The sequence below is a fragment of the Alligator mississippiensis genome, chromosome 1, assembly GCF_030867095.1.
Source record: "Alligator mississippiensis isolate rAllMis1 chromosome 1, rAllMis1, whole genome shotgun sequence".
Lineage (NCBI taxonomy): Eukaryota > Metazoa > Chordata > Crocodylia > Alligatoridae > Alligator > Alligator mississippiensis.
Window position 1 is genome coordinate 446658833 of NC_081824.1, and position 26382 is coordinate 446685214.

The following is a 26382-nucleotide window of genomic DNA, read 5'->3' on the forward strand; positions in this document are numbered from 1 at the left end:
AGGTCCCTTACAGAACGTAGAAGGTAATGTAGTTATGGATGGTAAAGAGAAGTCTGAGCTATTTATTGCCTTTTTTACTTCAGTCTTCACAAATAGTGGTGGCTTCCAAATGATGAGTTCAGTTGGCAGCAAAAATAGGGAAGGAGCCAAACATCTTAGAGTAATGGCAGAATACGTTAGGGATTACTTAGAGAAGCTAGATGTTTTCAAGTCAGCAGGGCTGGATGGGATACACCTTAGGATCCTGAAGGAATTGTCTGAGGTAATTTCAGACCTATTTAATATCGTCTTTGAACTCATGGGGTGCCTGCCCATGAGCACTCATGTGAGGTTTTCAGAGCAGCAACATATCTATGGCACCACAAACTAAACATGCCACACACACATGTGTTTACTGTATTGCTATTTAGCAGTGTGGTGGGGAGATCCTGATGTAAAAAAAAAAAAAAAACACCAAAAAAGGCAATGTGGTGCACATGGCAGTAGCAGGTGCTGCTCAAAACCGGAGCCTGCCTGGCCACAGCCATGCTCTAGCTGCTGGCTAGGCTCAGTCCACCTGGATCGCTGGTGCTGCAGCCCCAGGGGCCCCAGGATCCCAGATAAGGTGGCTGGGGCCAGCGCAGGTACTGGCCCCAGCCTCTCCTACCCCACCTGGGGTAATTTGACACACGCCAGAGTACATGTGCAGGGGTGTTCCTAGGGACAACTAGTAGCAGCACGAATATGTGCCACTGCTATTTGTTCCTGGGGAAATGCATGATCCCATGCAGCGGGGAGACTGGAAGTCTACCCATGGAGGTCAGATGAGGTCCTAGATGATTGGAAAAGGGCAAATATATTGCCTATCTTTAATAAAGGGCAGATAGAGGAATTACAGACAAAGTCAGCCTGACCTTGATACCTAGAAAGATCATGGAGAAGGTCCTCAAGCAATCTATTGTAAGGCATCTAGGCTTCCTGCACCCATGCAGGGAGTGCACTGTAACTGCTTTGATGCACTGTAACGGCTGTTATTAGCGTGCTCCAGCCAGCTTCCTCATCTCATGTACCATGCCTGTGCTTCAAAATGGCAGCAGGGGTGCTTTAACTAAAGCTCAAGCTTTAGTTAAAGCACCCCTGCTGCCATTTTGAAGTGCAGGGACACTAATACATGAGACACTACAGGCTCTTTAATTAGAGAGGCTAAGCAGCTCAAATTAAAGTGCCCTCCCCTACCCCTGGAGAAAGTATAAAAATGCCCCTAGAGGAGAGCAAAGTGATCAGAAACAGCCAGCATGAATTCACCAAAAGCAAACTATGCTTGACAAGCCTGATTTCCTTCCATGATAAGGTGACAGGCTGTGTGGATGGGGGCAGAACAGTGGGTATGGTACACCTTGACTTCAGCAAGGCTTTGAACAGTCTCCCATGACATTCTCATTAACAAGCTAAGGAAATACTAGACTAGAGAAAAACTAGATAAAGTCCTATAAAGTGGACACATAACTGGTTCGATCATCATGCTCAAGAAGTAGTCATCAATGACTCAAGGTCTAGTTGGGAGGAAGTGGAGTTCCCCTGGAGGTTGGGGATTAGCAGGAACTTAATGCCTATAAAACCTAAAGAAATTGTGGAATCTCCATTCCTTGAACTTTTCAAGTGCAGGTTGAACAGACAGTTGGGTGTGATGCTTGGGTGTGATTCAGGGATGCTACTGCTTTGAGCAGGGAGCTGGACTGGATGATCTTGTGTGGTCCCTGCCAGCCCTGCTATCCTATGATCCATGAGAGAATCCCTGCCAAAGGGTACCTTAGAAGACAAACATCTCTTAGTGTTGGTTCAATTTTTTTATGCACACACTTCTTAACCAGGCTCAGGATTCGCATGAGAGACTGGAAGCAACATGAACCAGACCCTGCAAGCCTACCTAACATGAACAATCCTTACAGGAATAGGGTTTGCTTGATCATGATCAGGCTTTATATCTGGGAGCTACAAGAAAAGGACATAGTGCTGCTGAAGCACTGCATTTCACATAGACAGCCAGAGGGCTGCTGTGAGGTATGTAACTTTTCAGATTGAAAGATGCTATGCTATTTCATAGTGGCACTGCCTTCCTTTTTTTGGCATTGTATTCAACAGAATTCACATTCATTGATCTGACAGGGCCGCACCATGAGCACTTCTGCTGTGGCCTTGAACTTGTAATCTCTAGGCTGTTGACCATATACCTTAGCACCCATACCATCCCAGCCTCTGAAGTGGTACAGAAAACTGATCTCATGTTGGGTTGCACAGTTCAGCAGACTATAATACCAGTCCTACCCCCTATAGCAGCTGTTCCTAACCTTGGGCTCACAACCCTATTTGGGGTCACAATGACAAAAATGGGGTTGCAAAGACAACCGACAGTGTCAATCGATTGTGATGAAAATCACAGGAAACAGTGGGTTCCCCTCGCAGGCTGGCAGAGTTCCAGCCTGCAAGGGGCTGCGGGCAGCAGGCAAGGGTGATCAGGCAGGAGCCGCCACATGCAAGTACACATGCACATGGCAGCCAGGCAGCATGGAGAGCAGCTCCTTCCAAGTAAGTCTATGGGGAGGGAGGGCAGACTGAGGCCCTCATGATGAAGGAGGCAGGGAGGGAATGGGGCAGGACTGGGGCTGGGGCCACTGGCCAACTGAGCCAGTGCATGGGGCCCGGGGCTGGGAAGAGAGTGTGGGGCCTGGCTGAGGAAGAAGGATAGAGCCAGGGAGCAGGATGGAGCCATGGGTGGCTCCTCCAGGGTGAGGCAGGGGTGCTGGCTCCCTGCTGCTGCATGCAGTCCTGGGGAGGGAGGCATGGAGGGGGCCCATGCCTCCCAGATTTGTGTGCGGGACAAGGGCAGATGTGCTTTGCATATGAAGATGGAGAAGCACTGAAAGAGCTTTTTTATGGCTCTGGGACAGTTGGAACATGGATGTGGAGTGGTGTCTTCTTCCATTTCTAGGCCCCTACATGCCCCTCCCCCACAGTACTTTGTATTATATAAAATGAATAGCTGCAGATGCCTATGAAAAATACCCCATATAAACACTCGCTACTAGTGCTACTAGTAAATACAGGTGATATACCTGCCCATTTCCCAAATGGGTGGGAACTGCATGGAGCACAGATCTGATTTGACTCTGGTGAAGTCATTAGGTTCTCCATTGTACATCCTTTAACTGCTTTGTGAGCTGCAGTTGGCTGAATTGCACTGAAGATAAGAAAACAGTATGCTGCCAGGCCTGCAAGCAGAATATTCTGCCTGCCAGAAATGTTGTGCAAACAGTTAACAGCTGAGACAACTTTGTCTATATGCAGGATCAGGCCCATGGTGAGTGCACAGATCTAAGTCTGCTACTTCTGGCTTTAGTTTGTATATATTGTTTTGTGCTGTGTTTGGATGCTGCAGTTGCAAGATGATGGCATAAATTAAACACAAATGCACAAAAAGCAATGACAGAGTAAACAAATGAAACATTTGACAATGAAGCTCAGAGCATTACATGGTGTTTCTATTGGACATGTTTGGGACAGAAGACAAAAACACCTCAGATAAGATCTTCGATGATCTAGTATAACTAATCATCCTCAGCTTACCCTCTTGTTGAACAGTTTTGGGGCCACTTTAAGTGCAGCCCTGTGTTGGCTTTGATTAGTTTCCAGCTTCACCAGCAAGAGCACCATGCACGAGCAGGAAAGAATGTTTGCATATTCCCCATGACCATCTTGTAACAGATGTTCCTGAAACCACAAGCAGCTATAACCTCAAATCAAACACATGGCACATTGTTCTTCATCAGTCTCTCTTTGAGTTGCCAGGGCTCTCGCTGCTCCTGACCTGACACTACCTATGGAGATCAGCGATGTAGCTTGACAAAAATAACACATGCCACCCCAATGTGATAATACATCACAGTGGAATCCAGCCAACGACAATTCAACCTTCTCAAGGCACCAGGAATCTTTTATCAGCTGCCCACTGCCCTTAAACTGTGCATCAAGGAGACAAGAAAATGTAATAAATCTGAGAGCCATTTTAATGAATCAAAGGGTGTTTCTGCTTATGTGGTTTTTAGAATAGTTATGAGACTGAGTCAGGCTAAAGATCTGTTGGAGTCACTCATGCAAACTCCTTCAGAGGCAAGCACACTATATGAAGCGGCCATTGCCCTGAACTATTCAATGTGATAGTTAGGGGTCAGGCAGTGGCACAGGCATTTATGAGTAAAGTTGGGGAAATGTGTGAGATATTAAGTGCTCCAACAGACCAGGTTTAAGGATCTTCAGGAACTCTCATGAAGTCTTGATATAACCACTTGCAGGAAGGATTAAGCTCCTATTTTTGCTTATTATTGTTGCCTGTTTGTATGGTGTCAAGGAGCCCCAGACACAGACCAAGGCCACATTAAATATATGCTGCAATACACACAGAAGCAGCAGCCATGTCAACGGGGCACATTTGCCATGGCAGCAGTGCTGCCCTTGGAACATGCCATGTGGGCTGCCTCCTGAACCAAAACCAGTGCAGCATCTGCCATGTGGCACTGTACATAGGAAAAACAATAAACTGTCCCTGATCTTCAGGGCTGGCTTTCAGTGGGCACATCTAGACAAGATGCTATGGACAGTGGCAACAAGCTACTGCGCAGTAGCTTGTTGCTACCACACAGTAGTGTTGCTGGGCACTAACTGTGACATGACACTACTGTTCAGTAGTAAAGAGCTTATTACTACTGTACAGTAGTATCAGGAAAAAAATTGTGCAGGGACAGTAATGCATAGTTATGCCAGTTACTGCACAGTCATTTAGTACTTTCTTATGCAAGTACTAAAAGACTGCACAGTAACAACTGCACAGTGCACCAACTGTGTAGACATGGCCAGAATTCCCCAAATGCCCCTGAAATGGGACTTAGGGTTCAAATTTGAAAAATTGATAAAAAATCTGCTGATGCACACTGCCCCAGATGTTGCCATAGTACCAGGAAGGGTCCTGAGTTAATCAGCTCTGCCTCTCCACCTGGTGCCATGCAAATGTGTCTAAAGGCAGCTGTTCCACAAATTAGAAGCCATGCATTACATTCACGTAGAGCTGTACCTAAGATGATTAACTCTGCCTCTCAGCAGACCAAACTACCCCCTCCTTCCCCCCACAAGTCTAAGTGGAACCAGAAGTGGGACAGATTACTTCTGGTTCTGAAGGTTGGTGGGTCATCCAAGACGAATTCCAGATTTTGTTGTCCAAGCCTTGCATCACTTAATGGGTGGGGTAATTAGCACAGAAACAGGTTAACTCATCTTCTCATCCCTCAGTGGTAATTAGTCCTGCTGCATTGTCTGGATGTAGCTTCCCTGCTTCCAGTTCATAAGGCAGACTAAATGGAGCAGCCCAGCATGTTTGAGGGCACTGCTTTCTGAAGTAATAGGTTTAAGTGTACAGACATGTCCAGAGAGCCCCTGCCTGAAAGATCTTGCAGTCTCACTAGACAAGATACATACTTAAATTATCTAAAGGATACTTGATGCCCAAAAGCCTGTCCATAAGGTTCCTAAACAGTTGGCTCAATAAAAGATATCTCAAAAAAAAACCCCTTGCCTCTCATAACTATTATCTCCATTTTAAAAGGGTGAAGGTGGGAAACTGAGTCACCATGGTTGGTTCTTCTCTCACCAGTACTAGTTTTACCCCACTGTGAGCAAGAAGAGAATCAGAGCCCATGGGGCGTGCTCAAGCTCCACAAGACATCTAAGTTGGAATTGAAGGCACAGACAGAAGTGACAATTTTCACCTGATCTGGCCGCTGACAGCCCTCTACAATCGTGACCAACCAGAACTTTGCATGAGGGTTCAGATGAAAACACTTCAAAATGGAGCACCCTCAGTAACTTGTGTCTGTGGTGCCTCCCAGCCTGGCTGCTGTTTCCAGAACGGGAAGGGGGAAAGGGAGCAGAGGGAGCTCTTTCTGGGGTTGTTTATTAGTTTCATATGTCTTAACAGGGGCACACATGTAGATACTGAGATGTTTACTGCACAGTTTAGTCAACCGTGCAGCAAACATCTTGTGTTGATGCGCCCAGTAGCACTTTTATTGCATTGCAGCACCGCCCTTCTGCTCTGTCTCTCAGCTGATGGCAGACATAGGTACTAAGCACCTTGGAAAGTCAGATGGACTGTTTCTTGGGCTCTTAATGTGTTCCAGACCTAGGAGACCATGCAGAATAATTTAAGAGGGTATTTTAAGACATTTGAGGATTCTTCATTTGGATAGTATCCTGAATATATTTTCTCCAGCTACCCTCTCTCTCTCTCTCTTTCTCTCTCTCTCTCTCAGGATTTAATTTACCTCAACTGTGGCAGCTGGAAGTATTTAAGGATGAGCACACAATAATTTATTGCTTATTTGTCATGGTTTTAATTTTCTATTAATATTCCCTCTGTTTTGAGGGAAGAGGATTCCCTCATTAAAGGGACAGCTGATGTTACTTGTATGATAATGGTATGGGATTTGGCAAACAAAAGTAGGTTAACAGACTGAGCATTGTTTACTTTGCACCAGTTATAAAACAGTTCTGTGAGTTGCCTTTAATTGGTTTTGGTTATGTCAGGGCCTTTAGTTAATTCTCCATCGCTTGTAAGAACCCTTAGGTAACTCTCATCACAAAGAGGAATTCTTATAGACTTCAGTGTTATTAGGCAAGAAGACTGAGCAGATTGTTAGTTGCTTTCAGCAGCAGGAGAGATCCAGGAGGTGATTAGCTTTGTTCTCATTTACAAAGCACCAGTGGGAATTTCTAGAGGGTTTCAGAGGCCCTCGGGATAAGGGCAAGAACAAAACAGCACAGGGAAAAGCAAATACAGCACTCCATCAATAAACCACTTAGAGATGCTACATCAGTAGTAAATTAGGAAGAAAGAATGGCACTCTAATACCTTTACATAGCAAAGGAGATTATATTTTTTATTCCTACTTGACTTTTGTAACAGCTGGACCATTATCAAATAAATAATGGTAAGCACAGGGAGTAAAGGTAACACCAAAACATACTTATAGTCTCTGTATTAAAGTTTTCAAAGACAGAAAAAGAAACGTGTTTTGCTTAGTGCTAATTATATAACTTTGACCTGGACTCCGGGGTTAATGTGGGGAATTCAGTATTGAGAAGGCTAAAAAAATGAGTCTATCACTGGAACAAGGTAACATTTAAAGTCTTACCAAAACTTCCAATCTTCTGCTATTAGAGCACCCCCTGTTGGCTAATTCATGAAGCAGCACTGACTTTCTCATTGAAGGCTGTTGCCTGACTGTATAGCCTACAGGAGTGCAGATCATCTACAATAGCGCAGCTGGACAGAAACCTGTCTTGTTAATAGTTGAGATTTTGAAATATTTTTCATCCAATTTGGGATGAAAACATAAAAAGCTCAAAAACATCACAAATGAAAAATAATTTTAAAACAGTTCATGGCAACCAACAATTTGTTTTATCCATTTCAAAATGTTTTGCTTTAATCATAAACATTTTTTAAATTCTTAAAACTAGAGCTTATACTTGGAAACCAAGTCATTTCATCAGAGGGGGAAAACAGATTTATTTTTCACTTTAAAAATACCAAGTATGTTTCAGCAATTTAGAAATATCTTTACAGATGTTACCTGTCCTGCAAAAAGTTGTTGGATTCAAAATACTGCTATTTAGACCGAAATTTCTTGTGCTTCCTTCCTGACTAAAGGTGGACTTTTTTACTGCAGGTTTCAAACAAAATCTTAAAAAAATATCTTGTCCCATTTTAAAATCTTCTAAACACCTTCTTTCACAAAAGGTAATCCAAAATGGCTGAATTTAAACTTCAAACTTCACATTTATAACTTGTTCCTTGAAAAAAGAAAGGTCTTAAGGAGCATTTGAAAATTGAAACCTTTGTAATGTGTTCATTTGTCCATTCTGCTAAGCACCCAGAAGTTAGGTATTGCACTACATGGTGCCTGGAATTCAGTAGACTACACTGGGTAGCTGGCCTCTTATATTTGCAGAGCATTATGTGGTTTAGATCCAAAGCAACTGGCATATAAAGGAGGGATCTGTTTAAACCATAGGAAGTCCTATGCACTGAATGTAAGTCTTAAACCCTTTACCCATTATAGCTAAAATGCCTTACTTAGGGCTGCAGGTAGTGCCTTCCCCCCACCGCCAATCCATCAGGGTCCATACCCCTGCAACCTGTTCTTGAATATAGGTGGTTATATTTATTCTTTAAAAGACTGAGATGAGCTACATTCTTTATCTTTTAAAACCTGGCCACAAGTAGAGATGGTGGCAATATCTATTTTTCAGCCATCAGATTAGAGCACTTGCCCAGAAAGTGGGTAGGCTTCATTTATTTCTCTGTAGGTGCATCTACATGAGATGTTTACTGTGCACTAAACTAACTAACTGTGCAGTAAACATCTCACATGTACATGTGTGCCCCTATTAGGCTGGAGTAAATTAATTTATTCCACAGCAGAATAGTCCTTGTACTGTACTTATAAATACAAGTACTGTTCTGCTGCACAGTTTTTTACTTTGCAGCAGCACCTGTGCAGACGCTGCCCTGGCTGGCTGGGGCATAAGGATGCTTCAGTGCAGGGGCTGCCTGCTGGCTAGCCCTGTGCTGAAGCACCTTCATGCCCCAGCCAGCCTCTCTGTGGCACATTGAGCTGAGCAGAGCAGCCCCAGGCTAGCAGGCTGACCCCCCAGGCTCCTCTCTGAACCCTAGTTCTACCCTCAGTGTATCTATTATTCCCCCCAGCTTGGTGTCATCTGCAAACTTGCTGAGGGTACACTTATCCCATCTTCCAGGTTGCTGATGAAGATATTGAACAAAACCAACCCCTGAACCAACCTGTGGGCTTCATAAAGCTTGCAAAGGATTAAGTTATGGCCCCTGGGCTTCTGCCTGGCCACCAGACCCCCTCCCCAAATTACTCTGGCTGCAACTACAAACTCTGTGGTCCTCCCTTCTCTGGTTTCTGCTGCCTGTTTCTGCCCCTGGATGGTGGGGAGGTATGGAGACCTGAGAGTGAGGCCATGGGCACGCAATGTAGTATTGGGGGGCACCTGCATGGACATGTGGTGCAGCTGCGGGAGGTTGGTGCCCACACAGACACATGGTGCAGCTGAGGGGGAGTCCATGTAGCATGCAACTTGAGGGGGGAGGCGGCTGCGGCTTGCCTCAAAGCAGTCTGCACAGTGTGTGGCCTCTCCTGACGAAGCACATGGAGCATGGGCCCCCCAGCTGCTTAGAATTTGGACAGCCATGGTTTACTTCATGATCTTACTGAATTATAATGTGGTGTCAGAAGATCCACCCACCATTGGCATGGAAGAAGGCAGACCACACACCTACTACCTGGTAATTTTGTGGTTGGAGCAGTTGCACAGGAAGTAGGAGACAAGTGTCCTAATCACCAGTGGCTAAGAAGTGTTGAGACAATCCCATCCCTCATGTTAAAGCTGGGCCACTGGGTGGAAACCAATGCAGACCTTGAGTCTGTAGGGCAGCGCAGGGAGTACCCTTTTAGGAAACTGCAGGTTCTGGGTTCTAGTTCCTTTTCCCAGCGCTATTTATGCATAATTCAAGCAAAATACATAAGTAGTCCCAGGGGCCAGAACAAGATCTCTCTCCCTTTCTCCCAAGGGAGTGTCTTCCTCACCAGGCTACAGAGTGAGGACTCCTTTTGCTTACTTTCCTCTTAGCTCCAATGATTCTTGCATTTCTTTTTAGCCATTAGGCCAGCTTTCCTAAAGTGTCCCCAGCCTACATAATCCCACAGTCTGATAACTAAAAGCACTTGCCTGGGATGTAGGTGATGTCAGTTTAAAGTTCCTCAGACTGAGGAGACCTAGAACCCAGGTCTCCCACTCCCTGAGTTTGGGCATTAGCCACTAAACTATTGGACAAAAGACAGGCTCCTGATCCTTCCCTATCCTTTGAGTATGCCTAATGGATTGAGCCCTGCAGAGATGGAAGTAAAAGGGGACCCCAAGTAGCCTGAGGCAGGATTCAGAATCTCACATGTATATCTTATTCAAAACAGCACATGCACTGAGCATGCTCAATGGCTGCATTTCCCAACACCAAGGTCCATTCTCACTTAAATGCCAAAATAAATCAGAACTGAAACACCTACAATTTCACGTGTGCACAAACAATTAAGAGGACTTTGCTGAACTGCGCATTAAAGAAAAAGCAAATAAATGCCAACTAAAATATGACCAATGGGCACAAATCCCTTTGAGCACCTATACACGAGCACCAAGGTTGCTCTGATGTGCTGGAATTACATTGCATTGGAGCAGGCATGATTAATTGAGTCTGCTGGAGCATGGCAATTGCTGTGTTTCAGCAGTCTCCTGCATCTCATGTATCAGCGTCCCCGTGCTTAAAATCGCAGTGGGGGTGCATGGACTAAAGCCTGTCAAATATTAGTTCAGGCACTCCCGATGCCATTTTTAAGTGAGGGACACTGATACACAAGATGTGACAGTGCTTTAATTGGACCCCTTTAATTAGAGCCGCTCTAATTAAAGCATTCCCCCCTGTGCCCCAAAGTATGTGTAAAAGTGCCCTTTGTGATCCTTAGCTGCTTAGGTGATGCGTAGGGAGGGCATGGGGGGAGGGCATATGCCACTCCCCCCCCCTTCCCCCGAGATTGGCCCTCGCCAGCTGGGGAGTGGGGGCACCAAGTGACGTGCTGGCTGGCACCTCCTCTGAGATTGGCGCTGGCCAGCACTGAGAACCGCCAGCGGTACTAAGAGAAGTGCCGGTAGCACTAAGAGAAGTGCTGGTAGGACTTCTGGGTTTGTCGCCAGCGCTGCAATCAGTCACTGGGGGACCCCCCCCAGGTCGGCGATTGGCCGCTGGTGCCGCCCAAGACTCTGGAGGCACCAGTCACCCATGCTTAGCTGCCACCCTGCAAATGTCTAAAGTCCAGAGGCTCCTCGGTCTTCAACACTACAGATTCCCTGGCATTTAAAGATCTGTTTTTGGGTATGTCCAGAATCAAATCAGGCTTGACAGTACCCTACCAGCTCACCAATTCTTAGAATCATAGAAAAGTAGGTCTAGAAAGGACCTCAGGAGGTCATCCTTGTCTAAACCATCTTGCTTCCTCTCTGGCCCAGTAAATTTTAAAGCCTTTCATATAAATAAGCAACAGCTTCAATGAGAGTAGGGAGAATGCTTGCATCCAGCCTATCCTATAGCCTGGTGATCAGGGCACTCTTCTAGGAGATCTGGATGTGCATTTGAATCCCCTCAGGTTGAGAAAGGCCTAAACCCAGGTCTGCCATATCCTGGGTCAGTGCTTTTGCCTCCTTTTTGTATAAGGAGGGGGAAAAAAATGGCACCAGAACAGTGCCCTACCTTTTAGAAGAGAAGTGACCTAAAGAGGGGCCTTACACACTTGCGTTTATGAAAGCTTTTGAACCACAAATGCCTGAGTAGGGTGTCTTCTGCTAGCACTGAGAAAAGCTATGAAGCGCCAAGAGAGCAGGAATTTAAGAAACAGCCCTCCCTGCTATTTGCATTTCTTCTTAGCTAATTTAGGTGGCTCTTTGCTTAGTGGGCTGACTTTGAGGTACCTAACTGCCCCCATGCATTATCTAGGAAGCCTAAATCTGGAGGGGTGTGAAGGGGAGGATATCCACACAGTGTGCAGCCCATACAACATGTGGCCTTCACTGATTCAGCCTGAGGCATGTGTCTCCCAGACACTTATAAACTGGACAGCCCTATCCTAAATCATCCCTGTCCAATGCTCATCCAGCATCCTCTTGAAAACCTCCAGTGAAGGATATCTCACACCACCCTGGACCGTCTGTCTATTCTTCTGCCTTCTAACAGTAAGGAAGTTTTTCTTGAAATCTAATCAAAATCTTTGCTGCAATTTAAAGCCATCTTCATGTCCTACCCCTGAGGCAAGGAACAACAGTTGTTTTCCCTCTTTTTTGTCAACCTTTCAAATATTTGACCCCTGCTATCATGTCCCCTCCCTTAATTTCCTGTTGTCCAACTCATCCCCATACTGGACAAAGATGAGTTACAATTTCCCTTTGCTATTAGTAGGAACAGTTGTGTTCCAACCAACTTCTGGAGAAATAAGTAATAACCCTACATTTGTGACCTGCAGTAGTGTAACATGGAAATAAATCTGTCATCATCATGTCTGCATTACCACATCAGCTCAAGATATAGGACTGGACTAGAGAGATGCAAAGCCTTTGTCTTTAAATGCAAATACCCTGGTCACTTACAGTGGACAATGTACAATAGGGATCATCAGTCCTTCCTCTATATCCTGGCCCTTTCACCCACAAACTCCCCAGGGTCACATCGATGACCTGAGAGCTTGTTTCCAGCTATCTACTTCATATGGCATTACAATAATAAACCACAAAAGCAAGAAATGATAGAAAAAAGAGGGAAATGTGACTGGATATTAGCTTTTGTTTTGAGAGATCTGAAAGTTACCCCTGGAGCCAAAGTCATTTGTTAAGGTTCACCTGTCTGGCTTCTGGTAAACAGATGCTTCCTTATAGTTTCTTTACAAGGCCAAAACACATTACATATAAAATCCCTATGACAGGCTTCTGGAGCGTTGTCTGTTGACCTTCCAGCAACTCCAGACGGCAAAAAAGTTAACCAAGTAGCTTCCATCCTCTCTGTTTGTTATCACCATCTCCATCTGCCTCCTCTATCCTTCCCTGTCCCTCCCACCTGCTCTCCAGTTCAGAGAAATGGCCTCCAGACTTGCCCACTGCCAGAAGCACCCTCCCTGTGCTGGCTACTGGCTCTGCTTGGTGTCTGTCCTTGGAGCACTTTTTATTAACCATTGACCCTCACTCCTGTCCCCACTCTTGCATTAAGTGTCTCAAGAACTCCTTTGGTGCACACTTAATAGTGCCCCCTAATAACAGAGGGGGGCTAACAGTTTCTGTACAGGCTCATGCCCAAGTCTCTGCACCAAATAGGTTGTACTGGTTTCTGCTGTCCCCTTCAGCAACATCTGTGTCCCAGAGAGCAATCTCTTTCTGTCCTCCAGGAACACAGGATGGGGCAGGGTGTGTGCTGTCCAGCCATGTGTGCCTCTCATCCCCTTGCTTTTCCACCACCTTCCTGTACTTGATGCCTGGCATTCAGCATCGCAACCGGCCAAGGGAATCCCTGGCAGCACAGCCTGAAGCACAAATGCAGCCACACTAGGAATCAATCTGGCTCCTTTGTCCTTTCCCTTCTTCCTTCCTTCCTGGTCAGTCACTGCAGAGCTGTTCCTGTCCCAGCCACCCAGTGCCCCCCCTTCCTGCCCAGCTTTGATGTGTCCCCTGGCTCTTGGACTTGTTCAAGGAACAGTAGGTGCTGGCTGGTGTACTCTTTTTGCTGTCCCTCCTTGGTGCACCCATTATGAACCTTTGACCATCATCTGGGTGGGCATGTCCAGATGGGCGTGGACACTTGGTTCTCTGGGGACAAGTAGCAGTGGCACACCTTGTACACACTACCCCGCACCCCACACACGATGTGCACTCAGAGACCCCCACCTTAAGGTGGCTTTTAGCTGTACTTGGTGGGCACGGACCCATTCCCAATGCACCTCAAACAGGCCTGCCCAGCCTGGCGTGTGCAGGGGCTCTCGGACTAGTTCGAGGGCCAGTGGGCGCTGGCCACGTGCCCTGTACCGGCCCCTTGGAGCGGCTGTGAGGACGAGGCTGAGGGGGGCGACGGCTCCATGTGGGCTCATGTCCGCGCTGCATTCGCGCCCCACCCAGGCAGGTCTGTCAGCCTTGGCTCGCACTGCCCGGCCCCAGGGTGCAGGTTTTTGTGTCGGTGGGTTGGGGGTGTTGTGTGTGTGACCCTGGGGTGTGGGTTTGTGTGTGTATGTGGGGTATGTGTGTGCACCCCTGGCCCTGGGGTGTGGTGTGTGTGTGTGCACCTGGGGTGTGTATATGTATGTGGGGGTGTGTGCCCTGGCCCTGCTGTGTGTGTGTGTGTGTGTGTGTGTGTGTGTGTGTGTGTGTACTCCCACCCCTGGGGGGGGGTGTCTGTGCACTGCTGGGGTGTAGGTTTCTGTGTGTGTGTGTGGGGGGGTGACCCCTGGCCCTAGGGTGTGGGTTTGTGTGTGTGTGTGTGTGTGTGGGATGGGTGTGTGTGTGCCCCTGGCCCCCAATGTGGTGCATGCTTGGGGTGGTGTGTGCACACCCCTGGGGTATGGGGGTGTGTGTTGGGGGGGGGTGTGCCCCTGGCCCCCAATGTGGTGTATGTTTGGGGTGGTGTGTGTGCACCCCTGGGGTATGGGTTTGTGTGTGCGTGGGGGTGCGCCCTTGGGGTGTGAGTTTGTGTGTGTGTGGTCTCCCCTGGCCCCAAGGAGTGTGTGTGTGCACCCCTGGGGTGTGGGTTTATGTGTGTGCGCGCACCCCTGGCCCTGGGGTGTGGGTGTGCGGTGCGGTGCGGTGGGATGCGGGGCAGGCGGGCGGGTCTGGCACCGCCCCGCGCATCCCGCCCGGCCGCATCCCGGCTGCTTCCCTGCCTCCCTCCCGCCCTGGCGCCGGCCGACCGCGCTGCACTGTGGGCGGACGGACATGGCCGCCTCCTGCCCGCTGCCCCCTGCCTGAGCCGCCTCCCTCCCTGCCGGCCCGCCTGCCCAAGCCTCCCGGCATGGAGAAGAGCTCCAGCTGCGAGAGCCTCGGCCCCCCGGCGGCGGCGGCGGCGGCGCGGCGGCCCAGCGCCGACTCGCTGTCCAGGTAGGAGCCGCGGGCCGCGAGCGGGAGGCGGAGGAGCCGCGGGCCCGGGGCAGGGTCGGGGGTGGGTGGGTGGCTGGCACTTCCCTGGCGCGGGCGGGAACCCAAAGTGAAGGGCCCAGGTGCAGCCTCTGCCTTGCCTTCACCTTCTCGACCTGCTTGGCACAAAGGAGAGGACCTCGGATTGATGAGGGATTTTGGTAGCTGCTCCACGTTTCGTGCCTGGTTTGGCCAATGCGTGGAAGGTGGCACCAACCATGTGGCTTTATGTGGCTGTGGCAGACCGCCATTGGAGACGAGTTGCACTCACTGCCAGTGAAACCCTGGCTGGCACACGCATTGTTTCGGCGAGGTGATATGGCGAGGATGGTGTCTGACCTCCGGCTTTCCAGCGTTGGTTAACTTCTCCCTGCTCAAGGTCGCCACCTTGGCAGTGCTCTTTTAGCAGGGATCGTGCGTGCACTTCCCTTGGCGTTTAAAGCAGGTGTACTGACGACGCAGAAATCCCATCCCCTGGCATCTTCCCGATGCCCGCGCAAAGCGTTAGCTGGCTTGGGACCTTTTAGATCCGCCACAGCGACCTGCAGAGAGAGGACAGGCGCCTACTGGAGTGATGTAGACCAGCGCTAGTGGGGAAAGGGACGCTTTGCCAGAGGGTTTCACGGGGGAGAATTGGGGCGAGGTGACATGTTGGGTAGCCAGCTTGTAGCCGTATGGGTCTAGAGGAAAAGGCGATCAGGACTCGTAGTGGAGATGGTAAGATTTTTCGTCTGCAAAAAAAAATTATTTAATTGTAAGCTTTCCGGCACAAACACCCTTCATCAGGCATTGGAGAAAGATTGTAAAAGTTCTTCTGGGCAAAGCTAAGGAATGTTAGTCTGTGTCAAGGTTAACTAGTGCTAGTGATCAGTCACATATTTGGGGTTAATACCCTCTTAATAGGCACAGTCAAACCTGCCACTAGAGGGCTGATGAGCAAGGCTGGGCGAGGGGCGGCATGCCTGTCCTGCTTGCTCATTCTCTAGTCACAGTATAGGCAAGGGAGGAGGGGGTAAGGCCATTGGTGATGCATAGGGGTGCATGCAGGTGCACGTGCACCCCCGGAGATTGGCCGTGCACCCTGTGGAAGCACCAGCTGAGAAACTGGAAGTGCCGGCAGAAGTGCATTTCTGGTTTCACTGCTGGTGGTTCTGGGCTTGGCGATCAGCTGCTGGGGACCACCCCCCCGTTGGTGATCTGGTCCCCCCCCCGACCCAGGAGGCACCAGTTGCCCATGGGTAAAACCCCCCCACCCCCACTGTTTCACTTGCTCCTTCTACCCCTTGCTGCCCCAGGTTCCTTCTCTACCCTGTGATCAGCCTCTTTACGCCTGGATTGCCTCTTCACCCTCAAATCACTGAACGGCCACCCTAATCAGCTAGAGAGCAGTGGTGGCTGTCACAGTGGGGAGGGGTTTGCCTTCCCTTCCTGCTACTGGGTTTCCAAAGCCTGTGCCACCCCATGCACCCCGATCCATCCCCGCTGGGCTGCACAAATGCTTGGCAATTCCTTGCCTTCTCCCCCTGCCTCTCCTTCAGTTGCACTGCCTGGTGGGGGCTGGATCTAAGTGAGCAGGGCCAGTGTGGTCTGCAGGGACCCCAGGAGCAGGCAGGGAGGGGGTACCCCCCACTGGCACCTCTGCTACTCAGGCTGATTGGGGCAGCAGGACAGTGATCTGGGGGGGTGGAGGAACTGGTGAGGGGCAGAGCAGTTGTGGCAGGAGAGCGATCTAGGGGTGGGGAGGGCAATTTGGGGTAGGGGGAGCAGCAGATCGGTAGCTCCTCTCCCCCTCCCCCATTTTCCCTACCCACTCCATCTTCCCTCCTGCAGTACCACCCCTGTCCCCTGACTCCCCTACCTCCATCCATTTTCCCTCCCTTCACCCCTTCCCCACCCACCTGTTACCAGGCTATTCCCAGCTGTCAGTCATCATGCAGTGCCTCCTGGGATACTGGAGGACTGAAAATGGCTTAATCTTAGGTGAACACTCAGAAGTTAACTCAAGATGGGTAGCACAGCTCAAAGATAATTCTCATCCAAAGTGGCATAATATTAAGATGCATTTGTTAATGAGCCTTAATATGTGATCATTCAAGTTTTAAGTGCTCTTGGTATAGTCTTAATTGTAATGTGTAATCTCACCTATAGGTGTTTTCAAATGAAGTGGATCAACTGTGCTGGACTGTGTTCTTGCACACCTGATCTGCTTTATTGGGTGAAATGTATGTTTCCTGTTGTCCTTGTGTGTTGATGCTGTGGGGCAACAGGTGACATGTTCTTTGAGACCTGCATGTCCCAGGAATTCCAGCTCAGGATCAGGTCCCTCAAACCCTGACTTTCCTTGCTTACTGAGATGTGCCCAGGAGATCATGGGGGCACATCTGCATAAGTGGGGAGAACAGATGCACTCTGAGGGGCTTGAGGGCCCTGATTCTGTCTGGGACTTCCTGGGGTATGCAGGATCAGGCCCCTCAAGCTCCCAGACCATCTGCCCAGGGCGGCTGGAGAATGTGGATGGCTCTGGGCTGACTGCACTCTTGCACCATAAAGCAAACAGACATCTGCTACTAAATAGTAACACAACTTCATACCACCTTAATCACAGTCACTATTTGTGGTGCAACAATGGTTATGGACATCTGTTAGTTTAGTCTTGGTGTTGCCATAAAGATGACATCTGTTTCCACCCATAGATACTGACAGCAGGAGTAGTGAAACTTGGGGATCTCGGGTTTCATTTCAGGCTGTGGAAAGGAGCATGCTCCAGAGGAGATAAACTCTTTTGTCCCATTCCTCTTGCTTACCCATCTATGACTCTTTGTCTACACTCTCCTTACCCAGGTAGTCCTAGTCTCTTTAGCTCTGGCTTTTCATCCTTGACTGTCTCTTTGGCCTTCAGTTGTTACTCTGCTTCCATATTTCCCATCCTCACTGGTTTCCAGTGTCTCATCCCTGACATCTCACTTCAGTCTCTTTGCCCAACTACCTTTAGTTGCCTTGGCCTCCTCATCCATCTCAGTCTCTCCCTTCCACAGAGTTACTGACTCTCTGCTCTATTTTCCCTTCTCCCCTCCATGCCAGTCTCTATTCCATGTTTATTCCCCTTCCTCTCTTTAGTGCTTTGTCACAATCTACCCCCACTTGTCCTTTCCTGCAGGTCTGACTCATCACTTCTGCTTGCAAATCAGGCAGCCTGTGTCATTCAGAGTATAGAAGAAATAGGATCCTCACTTCAGGTGCCAAGGCTCACAGCCTGCAGTTGCTAGAAAGGTTCTGAACCTTTCTAGACTCAATTGACCCCTCTTTAGACTCAAGGCAATCCTTGGAAGATGCCATCTCTTAGCTTTCATTCATTTTGTGACTATGGAAAAATAATAGAATAGTTCTTCTGTTGCAATGGACTTGGAAAGACCACAAGAAATCAGAATGTTTTTGACACTGGATTCACATTGGAAAGCTCTTGGTTTATCTTGTGAATCATTTATAGGTGTTTGCACACCTAACAGTGCCAATATGGAGCAGCATTCCATAGCACCCTTTAAATATGGATGTTTTACACCCTTGGAGGTGAGGAAATACAGTTCATGTGCTCAGCAGAGGCAGATTTTAGTAGCTGTATTTCTGCAGATTCTGTCTGTATTGGGCATACTCCAGGCTGGGTGCATCTACTCATGAGATACGGCTCTTTTTCTAATGCACATTAAATTTAGTACCTCCAGGGTGAGGTACTAAAGAAATGCACATTAGGTTGTCTTAATGTACAGTAATGAATGCGCACAGTTTTTAAGGCACGCTTAGCGTGCAGTAGTAGCCTATTTTACTGCATGTTAGCATAATTGCATGTTTTTTATGTGACCTTTTAATGTGCATTAAATAGGCTACTGCACATTAAAGTGTATATGTAGATGTGCCCACTGAGTAAGAGCAGGACTTTGTTTGCAATTACAGCTCTTAGCACAGTGACTGTTAACCAGGGGGATGCAACACCCTGGGGTACTGTGAAATCTTTCTAAGGGTGCTAGATTTCCAAGAGTGTTTGGGGCCTGGAGACATAGGCAGGTGCTTGGTTGGTTTTGAAAATCCCTTCTAACGTTTATTTGTACCTGAATAATTTTAAATAGATGGCTATAATTGTCTAGATTATTTTTTTCAAATTTTGATGAGATTTTATTTTAAAAGAAAACAGCCAGGTACAATAGAACTTAGTGTTTTTCAAGCTACTAAAGATGCACCTGACAAAGAAAGTAAATTGTGAAACAACAGGAATCTTACTTCTCACAGTGCTTCCCTGAAGTAAACATTTTGAATCTTCTTATTTTTTTCTCGCTTGTCCTGTCTAAATGGGGTTGTTATTGTGGATCCTGGCTCTCCATGGACTTTGGTCATATGTATCTTCTTTTTCCAACTCCTTCTCTCTTGCGTCCCTCTCCACTATATCTCTCCATCTCATCTTCGGTCTTCCTCTTCCCCTTTTCCCTGGTAGTGTCATTCTGTTAACTTCTTTTCCCACATAGTCTTTCGGACTCCTTTGAACATGTCCATACTGTGCTGTTCTTCTCTCTTGTACTTTCTTAAATGCCTCCACTACCTTCACCGATCCTCTGATGTAAGTACAGTATTCCTCACTTGAATCCATCTTTGTCACTTACGCATCCATCGGAGAATTCTCACCTCTGTCACATTCAGTCTTCTTTCTTGAATTTTCTTCAGGGGCCATGTCTCCGCTCTGTACGATAATGCTGGATGCACACACGCTTTTCCCTTCCCCTTCTCTGATGCTTTCTTGTCGCATAATGTTCCTGTCACCAGTTTCCAGTTTCTCCACCCAGTAGTTATTTGATGGTTCAACTCTTCATCCAACTCTGTATTCCACTGAACGGTTGACCCCCAAAATTTGAATTTGTCAACTTTTTAAACATGTTTTTCATTGATTATCACATTTCCAACATCAGGTACCTCCAGAGTAATCACAGTGCATATATTCCGTTTTGGGTCAACTAATCTTCATTCCTTTTCTCCACTAGCACTTCTCTCCAATGGTCCAATCCAGCTTGCACTTCCTCTAGACTCTCAGTGCCAATGACTATGTCATCTTCAAACATCATAGTCCAGGGTGGTGTCTTTCTTATTGGTTCAGTAAACACATCCATCATGACTGCAAACAGGAACAGACTCAAAGCTGACCCATGATGTACTCTCACCTTCACTCCAAAACTTTGTCCCTCCTGAACTGCTCCTCACTTTTGTTGTATATTTCCAATGCATGTTCTTCATGGTTCTGCCAAATTTTTATGGCATCTCTTTAACTCTCAGGCACTCCTGTATTTTTTCTCTGGGTACATGATCATAGGCTTTCTCCAGGTTAATAAGAATAAAGTGGATATCTTTGCAACCTTCCCTGTATTTCTCTATCATCTGTCTTATTGCAAAAACCAGATCCAGGGTACTTTCCCCCAGCACAAATCTGTACTGGCCATCCAATGATCATCAAAGTCCTTAACCGATTCTCCACCACTCTTTCCCATGCTTTCAAAGTGTGAGACGTCCACTTGACTCCCTAATAGTTGCCACAATCCTGGACATCATCTTTCTGCTTGAATACTGGCACCAACACACTCCCTCTCTATTCATTTGGCATCTTTTCCATTGAAAATATCACTTTAAACAGCTCCCACAGTATATCAATTCCTTCTTCCCCCAAGACTTTGCAAACTTCCACTGTTATATCATAAGGTCCTGTTGCTTTTCCATTCTTCGTTTTGTTCAATGCTCTTTTCCCCTATATTCTGCTTATGTCAGTTACCATGCCTCGGTTTTCTGTGGCATTTGCTCGCAAACTTCTTGGGTTTTCTTTGTTCATTAAATCTTCAGAATATTTCTTCCACTATTTAATCTTTTCTTCATTTGTCAACAGTCTCCCAGATTCGTCTTTGATTATTCTCACATACATCACATCCCTTGTCAATCTCTACCTTCTTTTAGTGATCCTGTACACTTCCTTCTGGCCCTCTTGTGTTTCTAGCCTTTGCCACAAATCGCCCATTGCAGCATTTTGGCTTTAGCAATGGTCCTTGTTGGCCTCTTCCTCTCCACTTTGTATGCTTCAAAGTCCAGAGGGTCCCCTGTATATTTTCATTTCTTACATTTCTCCTTCTCCATTATCACTTCCTGGACGTCCTCATTCCACCACCACGTTTCCTTCCCAACAGGCATCTTTCCAGATGACACTTCACAGAGTGGAGCTTTTCCCGCTTCCCTGATCTTATCCATTGCCTCTTGCCCCCAACTTTCAGGAACTTCTATTTCTTCAACCTGTATTTCTTCCAACATTCTTGCTCTGAAGACCTCTTGTGTTTCGTTGTCCTGCTGCAGCCTCCACCACTTAATTTTCTGAACTTTTTGATATTTAGTATGCTTCACTCCTTTTATCGTCATGGCCATGACAGTAACCATTCTATGTGGCATGGTAACTTCTCCTCCTGGCATTACCTTGCAGTCTTTCACCTCTTTTTCCAATCCCATTTTCTCACTAGCAAATAAATAATCCACCTGAGTTTCTTTACCTCCACTCTTGTACATGATCAGATGTTCTTCTCATTTCAAACACATTCTTCCAGAAATCGCAAGATTGAAAGATACTGCAAAGTCTACCAAACTGTGAAAGACCAGAAATCTTACTTCTCACAGTGGTTCCCTGAAGTAAACATTTTGAATAAATCTCCATATATGGGTTTTGTCCTTAATGCAAGAGCCTAACAGTTCATAAGGGTAGTGAGGAATGACAGTCATGTATGAACTCCCATGGAGTACTTGCAGAACTGGGTTTCATGCCAGTGGCAACCCTTACTACAGTATTTCATTTTCTCTAGCTATGTAGTTCCAGTATTTTCTTTTCCTCAGTTCTTCTGAGAGAACTTTACATTTTTATCTTTGGCATTTTGATAGTTTTGCTTGAAATGTCAAGCAGGATGGTTTACATTCAGTCTATTTAAAAAAAATCTGAGTCTTTCTGTAAATTCATTTTGTTATGGAAAGCCTTTGAGGTGCAATTAAAAATGGTGGACTACTAGCTAGCACAGGGAGCAAGCTTTCTTGCTCACTGAAGAACCCAGTTTGTTTTAATGATATATTTCACTAAAAAGCATAATATGGCCGTCAGTACCTTAGAATCTGTGGTCTCCAGTTAAATTGTTTCTTACAGCAATTCTGATTTTAGGAGAATTACCAGATGACTTAAAAACTAAATTTTTGAACTTGGTGTGGTCATTTTGCTTTAACAAAAGTCGCACCTAACATGCAAAGAGGGGGTATCCAAGGAGTGACAGTCATCTAGAAAGCAGGTTCATAACTAAGCAGATGACATGAACACAGTCCACTGTTAGATTTTTAAAAAGCTCCTTGTCCTGCTGAGAAGCAACCATCTATTTAGATACTCAAGCATCTATCTATTACATGAGCCTGTTTATCAATTCATGTTTCCTGTGTGAAGTTATGGAGACAGTTATATATAAATGAAGAGACAGCATTAATATTTGTGTCTTGTGTGAAAAAAATCCAACACGTAAGAATAAATATGGGTCTAAGTAACAGTTGTCTAGAGCAGGGGTGTCTAGCTTGTGGCATGTGTCACAAGTAGCTTGGCCATCTGTGTGTATGGTTGGCAGCAGACTGGGGGGAACAGGCAACACATGGGTAGGGAGCAGAAAGCAGAGGATCTGATCGGGCAGGAGAAGGGGATTGGAGTGGCACTCAGGGAAGGTGCAGGGCTAATTTGTGTCACACTTGCCAAAAAGGTTGGCCCATTGTGGTCTAGAGAGAGTTCTGACACTACAAGGTTTTGTTTGCAGGGGCAAGCAAGCAGTGTGGGAAGTGGAAGTACCGCAAACATTTCCCCCTTTTTTTTTTACACTTTCATACGAAAATAGTTATGCTGCTTGTCCTTACAGTTACGTGGATAACTTCAGATATGAGTTTAAAATTACTGCACTGGAACCTACCTGAAGCAGTAGATCTGAAAAATGTGAACTGCCTCATTCATCTCTGTAAAGGTTTTGTGAATGGCTGACATGATTAAAGATGACAGTTGAGGAATTCTTCCCTGAGGATTAGACTAATGGGAAGGAGCTGGGTTTATAATCCCTTTGCTGAGGAAGGACTCGCTAAAGCCAGGTCACTACCAGACATGAAAAACCCATTTACTAAGTTTTTTTTTGTGATCAATTTATAGTTTGAACATAAAGATGTTTGTTGGTTTTAGTGTTCACTAAAACATAAATATCCATTGCTTCTTTCTGTGCTATTTGCATATGATTCTTTACATGCATGAATCAGGATTTCATAAGATTTTAAAAATAAATTTGGACTGCCTGAATTTTAACAAGCTACTTTTGCCTCTGAGAAAATCTGCTGTGCCTACAACCAATTAGCATCTCAAGACAGTCTCATTAATCAGTCATGTTAATACAGGAAAGATAAGTCATTACACAATTGAAACTGAAATATATTTTGCATGCAGTACCTTTGGGTATGTTGATAAGGTAGTGTGGACTACAAAGTCGTCTCTTGATTAATTTGTAGAGTAGGGAAAATTCATTATGGAGAATGAGGAGTCTCAGAGAGAGCTGTGAAAATAGCCTAGAAGGAGTTTGTCAGTTTGGAAAATTTGGGAACCAGTGATGGAGAGAAACTGTAATCTTCCATGAATCCAGCAGCTGTCTTTAATAGCAGTCTGAAACGTTTGTGGGTCATCTCCCACTTTCAGTTGAGGAACCTTCCAAACATCTGAGAGGCTAAGGTCCTGTCTCTTGGATGGTCATTTTCTCTTGTGTCTATGTGAATCCTTTTAGTCCCTGTAACTTTTTTAAAATTATTATTGAAAATATGGTAACTATCTCCAAGGAGATGTATTTTTAAAAAGTGTGAAAAAATCCACTTAATGCTCACCCATTTCTTTAGTTCTTATATTTTTCTTAAACCAGAGTTGCTTTAGGGCAGGGGCAGGTAATTATTTTAGCTGGAGTGCCACTTAATGAATTTTGATGAGCTGTTGAGGGCTGCACAGGTAGCCCTGCCCCTTGACAGTTGCCCCGCCCCATGGTTGCCATTTTTGGACCAGAAATCCTGCCCCTAACCCCTGACTTAAGTCCCTCCCCTTGTCTTGCAAGTACTCTTTTTTTTTGGGGGGGGGGGTTGCCATCTTGAAACTGGAAAAAAACCAAATCATGTATTAAAATCAAACATCTGCTATAACATATTTTAATTTTATTTAAAAAATATTTTTGCCCTGATTTTATGTGCACGTGTGTAGTGTATCTAGAGGCTATTACATAACAGCTCAAAGTACAGGCTTACTCTTGTATGTTGTGTGTGAGGAGGTAAGGGGGTGTGGTTGGGAAGTGGGTATGGTGGATAGGGTGTGTGGCGTGTGGAGGGGTGTGGGTGTGGGGTATGTGGTTGGGGCAGGGGTTTGTGGGAGAGTTTAGGTGTGTGTATGGGTATGGTGGGGGTAGGAGTGTGGGGACTGTGGGATGGTGTGAGTATGTTTGGGGATATGGTGGGGGATGGGGTGCGTGGGAGGATGTCAGTGTGTGGGTATGGTGGGGGTGTGGGAGTGTGTGTGGGGGTGGTGGGAGGGTGTGGCTGTGTGTTGGAGGTATGGTATGGGGGGGGGTGTTGGGGGCAGTCCTCAGTATCCCCAGAGTGAATGAGTCCCTGGATCTGCATGTGGTGGCAGCAAGTGGGACCAGCCCTGCCCGGCTCCATAGTGCTCAGCTCCCCACACCCTCACCACAGTTCCCAGCCGCTGGTGGTGGCAGTGTCTGGGGCCAGCTCCACCCTGCCCCGTAACATGCTGCTTTGGCCCAAGCCCCTGGCTGCATGTGGCAGTATGCAGGGCCAGGTCCACCCATAGCACGTGGTTCCCCACACTCATGGCCCCTGTACCCCCAGCGAGAGTCCGTGGCCCTGGCCTGGGGGGCCCTCACTCGCATTGCCAGGCTTGCAGGCAGGGAGGCTGGGGACAGCCCTGGAGCAGCCGGGCAGGAGCCTCAGCCAGACAGAGCCTTCTTGTATCTAGTGCCCCTTGGCTTGCGGGGCTGGGCCAGGTGAGGCCAGGATGGGTTTGAGGCATGGTTGGTTAATGAAAAGAGCTGCACCTCCTGAATAGAGGCACCGGCTTGCGGGGGTGGGGAGGGGTGGGCAGCAAGGGCCAGGGCTTACAGGGGGCTCATGGAGGGGCCCCAGGGTCAGATGGAATCGCCTAGCGGGGCCAAATGCAGCCCGTGGGCTGTATTTTGCCTGCCCCTGCTTTAGCGGCTGCAGCCACAGCACTTTAAGTGGGATTTTCAGAAATGCCTATGGATGCCTGTAGACATGCGGGGAGGCTGCTCTGATGTGCTGTAATTACAGAGCGTCAGAGCAGACTCAATTAATTGCCCCCCCAACAGACTCAATTAATTGTGTCTGCTGGAGCATGCTAATTAGCACTCTGTCAGCTTCCGCTTCTCGTGTGTGGTTCAAAGTGGTGGCGGGGGCACTTCAGCTAAAGCTCGTTTGAGCACCCCTGCCGCCATTTTGAAGTGCAATGCTGAGGGTGCTTTGATAAGAGTGGCTCTTGGAGCCGTTTTAATTAAAGCGTCCCTCTCCCACCCCCGGTGCATGTGTAAAAATGCCACCAGATGCATAACTGCTTCTGGGCCCTTGAGTATAAGTAAGGTTGGGGGAGGGGAGTACAGAGTTATATTGGCAGAGACATGAAGTATTTCACTTGAGTTTTCACACCCAGTGAGAGGGGAAGCTTAGATTCGAGTGCTGGCCTCCGACCTAGTCGGGTGCACTGCACTAAGCACTGGCAAGAGCATGCTGCTTTCTCTAAAAATAGATACTGATACAGCTTTTAACAACAAATTATTTACAATAATTACCCTCAAAGTAACAGTTGATATTTTGTCCTGTTTATGCTTCAAAATTGCCTGTTTTAATTTCAAAATAATAATTTCCCCCTTTATATTATTACCCCTCCTCATTATTGTACTACTTTAGTTATATTAAGAACTGTTTCTTTTTATCCATTTATATTCTGTTGTTATATTCTCCATTTATAGTCTGCGGTACCCAGTGAACTACCAAAGGCGCAGTCTCCATGGTCTCTCGAGACCGACGATTGCCAATGATGATTCTGTTGTTGTCTTAGCACTTTTTTGTGCTTTGTGGGTTCATTTATAGCTGCTGTACAAAGAGGTGAATTGATTTTTTTAAAAACTAAGAACGAACCAAATATATTCTTTCAGACCACTCAGCAGGATCAATAGCCTTCTAGCGTCTCCTTCATGACCCTTTTCCTGATGAGCTGCTCTGCTGCTATTGCTTATTCAGTGCTTACTGTACATCTGGGGCTACAAAAGGAAACCTGATACATGTCCCCCAAAAACTTATGTTGTAGAAGAGTTTTTTTTAGGTGACAGAAAAAAGAAGGCAGCTGGAACTAGCACAAGTTAGCAGTGAGGCAGAAATGTTTGAGGACACTCTGGTCAAGCTTCTCACAAGCGTTGTAGTTTTGAA

At 46.8% G+C, this 26382-nt stretch overlaps 1 protein-coding gene across 3 annotated transcripts in view; it reads left to right on the top strand.

The window, feature by feature from the left end:
• The first annotated feature begins 14582 nt into the window (after window positions 1–14582).
• The window catches only part of MTMR2 (myotubularin related protein 2), an 89040-nt gene continuing 77240 nt past the window's right edge, over window positions 14583–26382 (top strand). Inside the window, exon 1 of one of the 3 annotated variants that reach the window (XM_059721138.1) lies at window positions 14583–14787. Coding sequence is in view for 1 of the 3 variants with exons in the window: in XM_019483651.2 (XP_019339196.2) it covers window positions 14702–14787 (86 nt within the window). In the remaining 2 variants the exon portion in view is untranslated. The remainder of the gene's footprint in view (window positions 14788–26382) is intronic. The other 2 variants (XM_059721139.1, XM_019483651.2) reach the window with 2 other exon arrangements.